The sequence below is a fragment of the Momordica charantia genome, assembly GCF_013281855.1.
Source record: "Momordica charantia cultivar OHB3-1 chromosome 1 unlocalized genomic scaffold, Mcharantia_2.0 BLBB01000001.1, whole genome shotgun sequence".
In the NCBI taxonomy this organism is placed as follows: domain Eukaryota; kingdom Viridiplantae; phylum Streptophyta; class Magnoliopsida; order Cucurbitales; family Cucurbitaceae; genus Momordica; species Momordica charantia.
The window spans coordinates 13,684,886-13,698,640 of NW_028275157.1; the positions used below are offsets into that span (position 1 = coordinate 13,684,886).

A 13,755-nucleotide genomic window follows, 5' to 3' on the forward strand; every position below is an offset into this window, starting at 1 on the left:
CCTACATGCCTGTAGGAGGGGTATGGGGTTTGGAAAGAAGAGGGGTTCGATGATGAGGAAGGAAATGAGGGTATAAGAAATGTGGGTCTTTGAAATTGGAGAATACAAATTGTGGGCATAGGAATAAGGAACACATGTTGGCTTATATAATATGGGAAAGAAAACATATATGTTTCATTTCCTGCTTTTACACGGTAGATATATATACAGGTAATTCAAATACATCTTCACCAGTTAAAAAAAAAAACTCAGGTTATTGTCATTAGTTATCTTCATTACACAAATTTTGGGTTCAAAATGATATACACGTCTAATTATAATATCAAACTGTAGGGTTTATATTACTCAATCTATACACGTGACCTAGAAATTCTTCGTACGTGGTTGTAGTATCCATTGTCAATCCTCTCATACGACCACTAACATAATCCTTTTCACTATCATTCCAATCTCCACCGAATGTTATAAAAACACGAGGCATCCTGTAAAAAGAATAAAACTATATGAGATAAAAGAAAAAAAAAGATGAGAGATGTTTGGCAACCTTGAAAATCGAACAAAGAAGAAGGATAAAATAAAATAAAAACATAAAAAGCCTTCATCCCGGACCGTTCCTGACCAATCTTGGTTCAGGACATATCTTGGTTCAGGATTAGTCTGGGACATGTCCCGGATTATGTCCTGAACCAAAATTGCACCGGGATTGAAGAATATTCAATCCCGGTGAAATCTTCATACAAGCTCGGACAGGTATAGATCCGAGACAATTACTAAACATTGGTTTTTTTTTTCTCAAAACGGCCGTTCCAGCAGAAGATTGAATAAATACAAAGACGTCAAAAAGGGAAATGTTCCAAATAAATTAAGCAATTTTAAAGTAAAAAAGTTGTAGGTTGTAACACATGCCCAACTTTTCAAAAGTGAAAATGTGCTGATAATGATATTAGATAATGTAGGGACAATGATCAAACAACGTGGAGAACAATATTTGTTTGAGAGGATTTTAAACAATATTTGTTTGAGAGGATTTTAAAAACTTCAAGGAGTTCAAAGCATATGTAAAATATTGATAATTGAGAATTTGACCAATTTAGATTTTGGTGAATAGTTAGGTGAAAATTTAATATATCATAAATGCTTATTTATTAACTATATGACAAATACGTCTTTTTACAATGTTAAAAAATTGAAGGGGTAAAAAATAAGGAGTGAGATTTTACGTAAAAAAATCCAAAGTCAAATATGGAAGATGTTATAAATCCGAGTTTCCCAATAACTAACAATTAAGACCTCTTGCTCCATATTAAAGCTTGGAGGCTTAATATCATCTTCACATTTGTTGTTTAAAAAACAAGTTCCTATTTTTTAAAAATTTATATGATTCCCCGAAAAAAGAAAAAAATAAAAAACAAAACATAAGGTATACCCGTGATACAAAGAAAAAAACAATTGTAATATCTGTAAATTATCTTTCCATGTAACACATACGACATCTAATTTTTGTATAATTTACACATGCATACATGGCAATGAGCATGTCCTTCCACGTAAGCATTTAGAATATAAAATAAAATAAAACAAAAATTGAGTATCTGACTGATCTGAGTGAGTCTCTTTCTTCTTCATGATTCTCAGTTTCTCAGTTCTCAGAAGAGTCTTTCGTCACCGTAGACAAAGAAATCCTTATTTTTAAACAAGAAATTCCAAAAATATTACTCAGATTTGTTGCTTTTGTGAATCTTATGATTGATCCAAGGCTGAAACCACTTTCCAAATTTTAAAATAAAATTTGATTTCTCGTTTGGCAATTCGAAAGTCGATCATATTGATTCGGATTTGTTTACCCTTTTCTTCAATTGAATGAGTATGATTTGGTTTACTGTAATTTGATCAAAGGAAATGGCCGATTGAGTTTCGAGGGAAGCTGTGATTGAAGAAAAAAGTGATGGAGAAGGAGACGATTTTGTCCCCTGAAGAATATCCTCCTTCGTCTTCATCGGAGAATCCTCTTCCTTCTTCTCTTCTTCGGAGCCTTTACGCTGGACACTTCTTGGCCAGATGGGGCGCTAGGTTTTTCTTCTCGCTGTTTTATAGTTGCCACGCTAAATGATTCATATCATTTCATTTTCCATCTCTTGTTCCGAATGAGTAATTTTGTGTCCTGATAGATTTTAGATGAACCTCGTTGTTTATTTAATAGAATGATTTGACATCCTGTTTTTTCTTTAAACAAATTTCAAACCGAAATGCTAGGATTGTGTAGGATTTCTTTGCAGGTGTTGTGTTTGTGTATTTGTTTCTTCGATCAAATACTGGTTTTAATTTTTAGATATGGCACTAGTTGCATAAGATTGATAACTATGATCCAATTGTTTTAGTGAAATTTATTGGATTTGGGTTTGTTCTTATTGCCTTCAATTTCATCACAGAATGTGGGAATTCTCCGTTGGTCTCTATATGATCAGTGTGTGGCCGAATTCTCTACTTTTCGCGGCAATTTATGGTGTGGTGGAATCTGCTTCCACTGCTTTTTTGGGTCCAGTAGTTGGAGAATGGGTCGATAAGTTAGCATACGTCAAGGTTTTGCTCTCTTTTTGTCACTTTTAAATCTCTGTTTCATTTTGCTTCGTTTACAACTTTGTGGGCGATTACATGTAGACTTTCCATTATTTAAAAGGAAAGAAAGAGAAAAAGGAACTCAAAGGTGACTTTAATCCTTATTATGCTTGCGGTTTTGATACGTTGAGCATCACTTACTTTTCTCTGCTTCCTACAGTAAGTTAAAGGTGACTTTAGTGTACACAGTCACTGTTATGGGTAGACTGATAAGACTTTATTCCTCTTTTAACTGTGACAGTTATTGAACTTCTTTTTCATCCATATTAGATATATGTGCAAAACCCCGACCATATGGATTCATTGTGATCATTTACTCGACATTTGAGAAGTAAGAATCGATGGTTAAAAATGGTAGATAATGAAACCATCATATTACTCTTCAAATATCCTTTGGTGAAGTGCTTGCTGATTGCTTCGTTTAAATTGTTGCAGCTAGTCTTACATTTTTGGTTCCTTGTTAGCAGGTTCTGAAAGTTTGGTTGGTGACTCAAAATCTTTCGTATATAATTGCTGGAGTGACAGTGGTTGCATTACTGTTCTACTCAGATTTGAGATCGATCTATTTCACAGGGTTCATTTTGCTTGTGATATTGACCAATGTCTCTGGAGCTGTTGGCGCACTTTCGTCTCTTGCGGGTACCATCTTGATTGAAAGAGAATGGTAACTGAACGTTATCTTTAAGGAGAATATATAATTTTGTTGAAAAATGTGAACGTGGTTAATGTTTCATTCTAGATAATTAGATGGTTTGATCGTTTGTTCAATGTAAAAGCATGAAAGTTCCAAATGTGAAACCTTTGAATTGCAACTTTGTTTTTTACACAGGGTGGTGGTGATATCAGAAGGCCATTCTCCAGAAGTACTGACGAATATAAACTCAACAATTAGGCGGATTGATCTAGTCTGCAAACTGCTTAGTCCTGTAATATCTGGTTTCATCATTAGTTTCATTTCATTGAAAGCATCTGCTTTGACTTTGGCGGTTTGGAATATCATATCGGTTTGGTTAGAGTATTGGCTTTTCATTTCTGTATATGACGGGATTCCAGCCTTGGAAGAAAGCAGCCGAAGGAGGGTTTCAAGACTTGTTCTAAGAGATGTGGAAGAGAGTAGTTCTGCTCCTCAACAAATAGAGAGCTTACTTCCGAATGACGAAGATGGAAGATCGGCTGAAAGGAAATGGAAAACAAAAATGATCGACTGGATTGCAATGTTCCCATTTACTAGTGCATGGAAAGTGTACTTGCAGCAAGACACCGTACTCCCGGGGATTGCTCTCGCTGTGCTATTCTTCACGGTCCTTAGGTAATCCGTCTTTGAACTTGCTTGCATCAGGATTGTATTCATTAGAGAGTGCTATATATATCCCATTCTTTACAGTTGTCTTTAGAAGCATTTTGATTTGCTATGGCGGCCTGGAAGGAGGATGTGTTCAGCTGAATCTTAAAGTAGGATTCAATTCTGATGTTATGTCAAAATTTTCTTCCAGCTTCGGAACATTAATGACAGCTACCTTAGAATGGGAAGGTATGCCTGCCTATATCATTGGACTTGCACGGGGAATAAGTGCCACCATTGGCATAGCTGCAACACTTGTTTACCCTATTGTACAGTCTCGAATTTCGACGCTTCGAACAGGACTCTGGTCTATTTGGTCTCAGGTATGCTTAAGCATTGTTGGCCAACGAGAGACTAACAAATGTCCGTTTGAATAATCGGCCACTGATATTGAACATGAATTGTAGTGGACCTGCTTAGTAGTGTGTGTTGCTTCAATATGGGTGCAAAACAGCCTCTGGTCAGCATATATGCTGATGATTGGTGTGGCAACATCTCGGCTCGGACTCTGGATGTTCGATTTGGCCATCATCCAGCAAATGCAGGTATAAAACACTACATTTGCTTCATATAGCAATAAGGTTGTTTGATGTAATGAATGAGGTAGCTTTTTCTACCTATTCAATTTTGAATCTGCTATGACTGTGCTCTTCTTTTGATTGCTTGCTTTTGTTGTCATTAGGATCAAGTCGCCGAATCTGATCGTTGTGTCGTTGGAGGCGCGCAAAATGCTCTCCAATCATCCATGGACTTGATGGGATATGTTATGGGAATTGTCGTCTCAAACCCTCAGGTGATGCATCTTCATCATTGTTGAAGAACAGTTATGGAAATATATGGCCCGTTTGGCAACGTTCCCGTTTCTTGTTTCTCGATTCTTGTTTATGTTTCCCATTTGTTACAAAATATACATATAAATGGTGTTTGGTCATATTGGAATTCATGGGTGTTGGGGGAGATGTAATCCTATTTTTCTTTATTAAAAATGAAGAAACAGAAACAAAAAATAGAAATGTTACCAAACAAGCCCATAGTGTACGGTTTTTGTTTGGTTAAATTACAAGTTTTTCAGGATTGTATCTAATAGGTCTATGAACTTTTGATGTTCACATATTTAAAAAATTCGCAAACCTATTAAACACTAAATTGAAAGATCATGGTCTTATTAAAGACATCAAATTAGAAGTTCATGGATCTATTACATAGTTTTAAGTTCGAAGGATTAAAAATGTAAGTTATCCTTTTTTGCCGTAGGATTTCTGGAAGTTGATTCTTGTGTCGTTCGCTGCGGTGACTTTGGCTGCGCTGCTCTACACCATCCACCTCTATCGCATCAGAAAGCACCTCTTTCACTTGGAGAAGTTGGCTTCTTGCTGCTCAAGATGGTCACCAATTAGCTTCACTGTTAATCCTCCTCTCTACTAAAGCTGAAAAACATAATTTCCCTTTGCTCAGTGTGTTCTTGTTTGAGTCACATTGACATTCTATGAGAAAGAAATGGACAATATTGATGTTAGTTAGAGGCTAGGAAGGGCAAGGGGGTTACTTCAGGTCGGGTATGTCCTCTCCATCCTCGTACGGACTCGTCCTCCATTTTCTTTTAATAAGCACTGAAACTATTACATCTCCAAAAAAGTGCTCATGAGCTAATAAATTGCACACAATTCAATCGATAAAATATTCAAATTAAGACCTCGAATCTAACCATGAAAATATCCAAGCTTAGTTACAAAAATAAGTCTCTAGAGTGCAACGATAAAGTGCCTAAATTCAAATGAAAAGTAAGATATGACTAAAAAAATCGATCACAATATGTATATATACACACACTAGTTTATCTAAACATCACTGCTTACCTGAGTTTCATTTTTTTTGGACAATAAATGTGAGACTACGGAGATCTAAACATTTGATATCATTAATCAATGTTCATGTTGACAAAATTTTATATTATTGTATTTGTTGATGCAATTTAGATGAGTGAGAAGCACAAGTTGAAAAACTCATGTACAAGTAGGTTTCAGAGGATGGCTTGAAAGATGCAAGTAACTAACATGAAAAAAATAATAATAATAAAATAAAAATAAAAATACACATTGATGTGATGCTTCCTTACAATACTTTGATGCTTAAGTCAGATCCGAGCTTGTATGGTATTCAACTAGTTATGAATTGCCTACAAGAGAAGTATCATGCCTTATTTAGAGGAATATGGCAATGATGACTTTTTTGATATCGAGATCACCTCATTAGAGAGCTATCCTAGTGATAAGAATGGGCTGCGATAACGACGTATCAACTTTTCTGATAACCTCATCCATAACAATTATACTCATCCCTCAAGTGAATACATCGTGAGCATAATTAAGTTGCTTTGGTCAGCTCATGCATAATAGTCGTACTCATCCTATCAAGGAAAGACCTCTTGAGTGTAAGCTCTTTCGGTCAATTCATCCATAACCAGGGGTAGATGCATGTTGGGACGTACCCCTGGATTTGTAATATAGATAATATAGTGTATATTATTGACCATAAAACCATGTTGGTCCAATGATTTTCTCCTCCTCTTGTATGGGTGCCCCAACCTCTACGTCCCCAATGGATGACCTTTTTTTGCTTTCTTGTTTTTTATACCATCTACGTTTTTAATCCATCCAGGTGCATTGTTCGTTTTTTGTTTTCTTTTAAATATATATTTTTTATTGATTTTTTTTGTTTTTAAATATAAGTTTATTGAATTTTGTTTTTAAATATATTTTTATTCTTTTATGTTTTTAGATATATTTTTGTATTGATTTTTGTTTTTAAATATTTTTTTCATCATTAAATCTCAACTTTAACCTATTTTGGTTTGTTTAATAATTTTTATCATAATCGATTCAACCCTACTTTAGCTTTTTAAAATAAACTATTTTAACTTTTATGTTTAAACTTAGATAAATGTCATAATTTGTGTTCCTATATTCAATAAAAACTCACTCATGTATAAGAATCAAATTTCTAAAATGAGGTTCGATTAATATACAAAATCTATTATTAAATAACTCCGTGAGAACTTACAAATAAGTAAAAATATGAGGAAAAAAAACTCATTGCTATCTTTGTCGGAAATGGAATCCTATCAATTTTTTCATAATTTTTTTTTTAAATCATTTGACACATGAGAATATTGTTTTCAATTATTTTTCAAATAAAAATCTATCTAATGGTAAAATTTGTGATACCATGAAAATTATCACACTTATCCATAACAATTAAAGTTATTCCCTCAAGGAGAAGCCTCGATAAGTTCATCATTTATAACAATATTACTAAAAAGTATATAACATCCTAACATCAATTGTCGCCTATATGGGTAAATTTTATTTTGAATATTAAATAATAAAAAATACGTAAATAGTGAAATTTAAAAGAGAGGTCCTACCGGGAGTCGAACCCAGGTCGCTGGATTCAAAGTCCAGAGTGCTAACCACTACACCATAGAACCACTTCTGTTGAAAACTCACCATTTAAAATAATTATTTAAAATCATATTCTCCTACTCACTTTCAAGCTTTGAGTGGTTCAATTTTAGCAAAGAAAGAGAAATGAGGCTTAAATTAAATTCATTTCATCTTTTTCCCCAAAAGAAAAATAAAACATTTTCATTTTTTATTTTAGTAAATTGGTCTTAAATAAAGGCTTATCTTTGGATCTCGATGAGGTATTTGATGAGTTATAAGACACAGAGATGCAAAATATTTGATTAGTTTTACTTCCAATCTTTTTTGCATGAATTCTTTTTAAGAAATAGAGCGGGTGAAGTTGATTATAGATCTGGATAGTTGGTTCTTACTTAACTCGATCCAAATAAATGTGTAAATTCTTTCCTTCCTTTCTTGGTTGAAAATAATTTGAATTAAGAAATATATAGGGTTTTCAACCATCTATAGTGAGCAAATGAACAAAATTATAAATTTATTTTTATTATCATGCACAATCTTAAATATTATCATCAATGAATGATAAAATGAAAGTGTAAATTCATATTTCTAATACATTTATCAAACTAAATGTTCTATACTACTTATCTACCATGATTCATTTGACTAAAATGAGATTAAAAACATATTAAAGTCAATTGAGTGATTACAATAAAGAATTATCAAATAATCTCATATTCAACAAAGGAATATTGGGATATTATTCTATAACTATCATTTTGACATAGTGAATTAGTATTTCAAATTCAAATAGATTATTTGGGTAAATAATGTTTCTTCACAACTCAAATCATACAATTTTCTTTATATAATTAAGTACTCACACAAGCATTTGACACACCAACTCCTCAAACAAAACTAAAACAAAATGAAAATATAAATTGAAATGAATAAGGGAAAGCACTAGTGCGATGACTTTGCTCCTAAAGTTTGAAGTCTAGATTTAGTTTCTATTTGGTCCAACAAGTTTCACAATTATCACTTTTGTCCTTTTTAAGTTTGGATTTTGTTTCTATTTAGTTTACGAGGTTTTGATACCATTTTGTCTTTTAAGTTAGATTAACGTACCATTAGTGTTTTTGACTTAATGAAAATATGACGTAACGTCAATTTTGAAACACAGACTGAATGACAATTAAGTTTACATCTCAAACACCAAAAGTATAATTTGTTTAACGATTAAAATCAAACGAAAAAACTGAATTGAGAGTTTTATAATTGACATTGCTAAAGTTAACAAGAAGGCCAAAACCTGTCGACGGCCACCTCCTTCAACTTCATTAACAGTTTAATACTTTAACTTTTAGAGGTATTTCTAAATAGGTTGACCAAAATTTAAAATTGTCTAATATATCTCTCAATTTTCAATTTATTTCAAATTTGTATCTAATAAATGTATGAATTAGAAAAATGTCTAACAAATAAGGAACTAATTAGTACAAAATTGAGAGTTTGAGAACCTACTTTGTAAGTCCAAGGTCTAAATGTGAAAATTTAAAGAGAATCATGAGTTAAAGGAAATAAAGAAAGGTCAAGTTACCTGATCACTGACAAAGTCGACGATGATAAAAACTGGTCCATGAAATGTATAATTTGTACTAACAAATTGAATGATTTGTCGGACTCCTTGGTAGGCTGTATATAAACTTGATATTATTGCAATTTGTTGGAGGTATCAACATCTAGGTGGACTTCATTTAGTGAAATGATTCCACATCAACTTACAGAATGAACCTACTCCAGGTACGAGCCGACCTGAAGAACACTCATAGGTGTAGAGACAACAAGGATGTTCTCCGATAACACATTTCATTTTTCGGAATGTTGGAGAGTTGTAGGATCGTTGTCGGAAGCCTTGTTGGAGTTCATCTCTATAAATAGAGATCCAAGACTCTCTTTTGCAAGGTATGCGAAACTATTCACACTTTGAACAATAGATCGGACTGAATACTAACTTACTTGTGTAGCAGTGCTAATCTTGTTTTGCACGGCGTACTCTCTTCTTTTCGATATTAGGAGGAGAGGAATCATCCTTGTCGTGGTTGGTTCCACCAAGGACTCTGAGAATTGGAATGCCAAACACACAATTACTAACATGTTGTACTATATATATATAGTACAATATGTTGGGGAGAGGATTCGAACTCACAACCTCTTTGTTGGAGGTATATGTTAATTACCGTTGAACTATAACGACAAATGGAAAATATATATAATACCCAGCTTAGAAGCCCAAATGTATTCATTCAATAGACATAAAGTCAATGTAGACATCAAAAGTCAACGGTAGATGCAGTCAAGTTTGTTAGTTTAAAATCAATGGTTGATTTTATTTATTTTTTTATTATTATTATTTTTTTATTTTTATTTTTTTGAAATTAGACCAATACCAATAGTTGCTTTTTTTTTCTTTTTTTTTTTTACTTTTTTAATAATAATTGACAGCTATTCAATTTGGTCAACTGAAACACGTGGCTCACAGCAAGTCACTGGGACCACTAAATATTGGGCCAGAACTTCTGTCAGCCCGAGGTCAAAGTTTGGCCCATATCCACCGATTTACAGTTAAGACTATAATTAATTGTTTAAAGAAAAAAGAAAAAAAAAGACCACATTTAGATAAAATATTTGATTAATTTCTATCTCTTTATACATCTTCTGTCCCATTATAAACAGAAAATTTCCAATGAATTTGATCCCAACTATTAATTAATTGTTCTTTAAACAGATAATTACCAATAAATTTAATCTCACACCACAGATAATTATTGTAATGTCACTATGTGAGAGATAAATGTTTTAATCTCTTTTTAAACCTTGTATCCTATAATAAATAAATAATTACCAATAAATTTGACCCCAACTATTTATTTATGGTCCTTTAAACAGATAATTACCAAAAAATTTGTGGTATTTTAAACAGATAATTACTAATAAATTTGCAAACGGTAGATAACCATTATAGTGTCATTATTTGACAGATAAGTGTTTTAATCTTTTTCTACATCTTGTGTCCTATTATAAACAAACTTAAATATTTATTAATTGCAGTCCCTCAAAAGATTGATATAAGCATATAAATATTACTTATCCTTCTATTTTAACTCTTCTATACTCGTAATTACTTTTTTACCTGCGACAATTTTTTTTAATAATATTTCATATCTAAATTATACTACATTTATGGCTGTCCAAATACTACTTTTACTCCCATTTTGAAGTCAATGTTAGAAATTTAACATTTGAAAGACCATACATGTTAAAACATCCAAGTTATATGATGGAAGTATAAAATGAGAATAATATAGAAAAAAAATGATTCATGGATAGAAAAAAGTTATTTGTAGAAATAATAATATAGAAAAAATGTGATGGATGAGTGGAAGATAAAAACTTAGTTAATTAATATCGAGCATCAACAGGTACAAACCTCTAACATAATTTTAAGTAATACGCTGCAATTTTCGAGATTGTTGAAAAGTTATTGAAGTGTTATCTAAAATCATATCAATCATAAACTCACATCTATGAATAAATATTCCTAACTTGAAACTATTTTCTCATAACTTAGACAATAGATAGAATAAGTGCTACTTCAAGTAGCGTTGTTGTTTCAATAATAATAATAATAATAATAATAATAATAATGTCTAGAGTGGGATTAGTTTGGAATTGCATGGTCGAAAAGAGACAAGAGAGACCGAAGAGAGTGATCGACACGTGGCGGAAGGGGGAGGGAGAGGGCGTGCATGAGCGCCACGTGGCTCCTGATGTGTCTTTATAATCCCAAATTTGAAAAATTTTATTTCCCACATCAAAACTAAGGTTCGAGTTTGAATTTGAATTTTAGAGAGCTAGCGATGTCGGGAGCACAGGGAGCGCAGCCGAAGGATTCGTTGACGGCGACGACTTACGGGTCCGTTCCCGGCGGCGACAACCGGACCAGGACGGACATCCGGTCGCGGGAGGATGCGGGCATGATCCAGATCGACAAGCTTCAGGACAAAGTGGAGGATCCCGCCGGTAAGGGCGGCCCCGTCTTCGGCGCCGGCAAAGATGACAACAAACAAGACCTCGGAGTTACCGGCACCGGCACCGGATAGTCACTTCAAAATAAAAAATAGAAAACGCTTTTTCTTCACTTCACTTGTAATATATGTTGTAAATGGGAGATAATGATATGATCTATGTTATTAATGCTTCGTTTATTATTATTATTATTATTATTATTTAGTACAATTTCCTCTTTAATAGGGTGATGAAAGTCCGTTAATAGTCGCACATAATCGTAAAAAGAGAGTTTCATACTTGCGAGTTTTATGAGTGTTTGTGAGAAGGAGAATGACAAAATAATGAATTTACGAAAAATACATTATATAACATATTTTCAAGAATGTCACAAATTCATACGTTCAATATCTAACTTATCTTTAACAATAATTGTGTTTACTTTTATTTTTTTCAATAGCAAGAGAATCAACTTAGATATTATGTGAGTAGATTTTCTAAATAATTACCCAAATCCACTATAGATTATCTGAAAACCCTACCAAAATAACATATATGTGAATTTAGAAATTGAATCTCATGATGACATGACACCAATATCACATCCTTCATAAATGCTGAAATGATTAGAGAGAGATTACCATCCCTCTTGTCTCAAACCACTCCAATCACAATTCTATTTTCCACTCCCAATCACAATTCTTTATTTGTTAAAACAAAAACTAAAATTCCCAATATGCCATTTTCCCCCACAAGCAAGGCACAAGCTGAGCTGTTTCTTCCGATTGATTGATGTTGTTCATCTTCTGCTTCTTCTCCAACGAAAGCCATGTGCAGAGAAGCAGACATTTATAGGCACAGTTTTGATGTGGCCCATTTTGAAGCTGTGTTAGCCTGTACCTTTTTTTTTTCTTTCCAAACTTGAAAAAATGACAAACCTCAATTATTCATGTGATTTTTTTCTTTAAAATTGTCCTCTCACTGCCTGCTTTATTTTGAAGGGTACCCCCACCCACATTATGGCTTTGACTAAATTAACCATTTCCTCCAATTCTCTGGTATGGATTTGAAACCAAACCCTTTCTATATGGAGTTATTTAAAGAGGTTCTTCCTTGGGTTCTAGATGGCATGTTTGATATAGTTTCAATAACAATAATTAAATTGGATTTTGACAAACCAACGTTGATAAGATACAAAGACGGGTGTGTTCCAATGCTATAAACATTTTTATGGTCTTAGATTTTAATTATCACAACTGAAATACTTTAACCTGTATTTCATTGATTTCTTTAAAATTTTCAATTATTTTTAGTTTATTCATGCACTAGATACATCACAATATTTACTATCAAAATCAAAAACATAATTTCATTTTCAAAGATCAACAGTTTAATACTACCCCTACTATTATTGAACTAACAAACAAATAAATATTTAAGTTATGCTATAGTGAGTAAGAATTTCTAATTAAAAAATCTTTATCAATGTCAAAGTAAGCATAGTTTAACGGTAATTGACATATATCTTTCCAAGAGATTATGAGTCCGATCTCCCACCCCCACCCCTTATATATTCCTATATATTATACTAAAAAAAGTTGAATCTTTTTTCAAAATGAGGTTCTCTCCTCACATCCATATCTATCTAAAGTTATTATCCAAAAAATAAAAATAAATCAAAGCTTTCTCTATGAAATATCTTTTGATAATCTTACTATTTATTTTCATAAATTCTGTGATTGCATTGACTATAGCTTCTTGGTCTTGTAACTTTGTAAGATATACCATGAATTTTCTCATCCCATGATTAATATGATTGCATGATGATATTTTAATTATTTCTGTATTAAGATAAAAATATATATTTTTTCTTTTTTGAGGATAAGAATTATCTCATTTTAATTTGTAGCAACTTTCTCTCAAATAGATATCCAAACTTTAGGTATATATTGCTTTAAATGAAGTTAATATTCATAAACCAACAAAATACAATTATTGGAGGTTACACCAAGAGTTTTGTAAGGATGTGTCAAGATGAGGGAATAATTGGGAAATTTCATTAAAAAAAATTGAAGGCAATTATGTAATTTCATATCCATGGATATGACATTAGCAAAGAAGTTGTTGGAATATTTCATTACTTGGCTACTAACATTTAGCCGACCTATTTAATTTAAGAGAGTACTAGAAAGAATTCAATTTTAATTCATGAGATGAATAAAATAATAGCTAGAAGTTATAGCAAGCATTTATAGCTAACTAATCACTAGCCAAACTTTATTTTTAGTCAGATTATTGATTCGAGTC

The 13,755-nt window shown here is 32.5% G+C and overlaps 2 protein-coding genes and 1 non-coding gene across 3 annotated transcripts; 2 read left to right on the plus strand and 1 right to left on the minus strand.

Moving 5' to 3' along the window:
• The first annotated feature begins 1,589 nt into the window (after positions 1 to 1,589).
• LOC111013840 (solute carrier family 40 member 2) lies at positions 1,590 to 5,474 on the plus strand. The gene is made up of 8 exons (XM_022288365.2): positions 1,590 to 2,070; positions 2,430 to 2,580; positions 3,084 to 3,280; positions 3,446 to 3,925; positions 4,110 to 4,281; positions 4,366 to 4,503; positions 4,641 to 4,751; positions 5,213 to 5,474. The coding sequence occupies exons 1-8, from the start codon at positions 1,946 to 1,948 to the stop codon at positions 5,381 to 5,383; spliced, it is 1,545 nt and encodes a 514-aa protein (XP_022144057.1). The 5' UTR covers positions 1,590 to 1,945; the 3' UTR covers positions 5,384 to 5,474.
• A 1,899-nt stretch (positions 5,475 to 7,373) lies between these two features.
• Positions 7,374 to 7,445, minus strand: TRNAQ-UUG (transfer RNA glutamine (anticodon UUG)). Its single transcript has one exon. It is a non-coding gene; the product is annotated as a tRNA-Gln (tRNA).
• Positions 7,446 to 11,257: 3,812 nt separating this feature from the next.
• LOC111013841 (seed maturation protein) lies at positions 11,258 to 11,643 on the plus strand. The gene has a single exon (XM_022288366.2). The coding sequence runs from the start codon at positions 11,301 to 11,303 to the stop codon at positions 11,541 to 11,543; it is 243 nt and encodes an 80-aa protein (XP_022144058.1). The 5' UTR covers positions 11,258 to 11,300; the 3' UTR covers positions 11,544 to 11,643.
• The last annotated feature ends 2,112 nt before the right edge of the window (positions 11,644 to 13,755 follow it).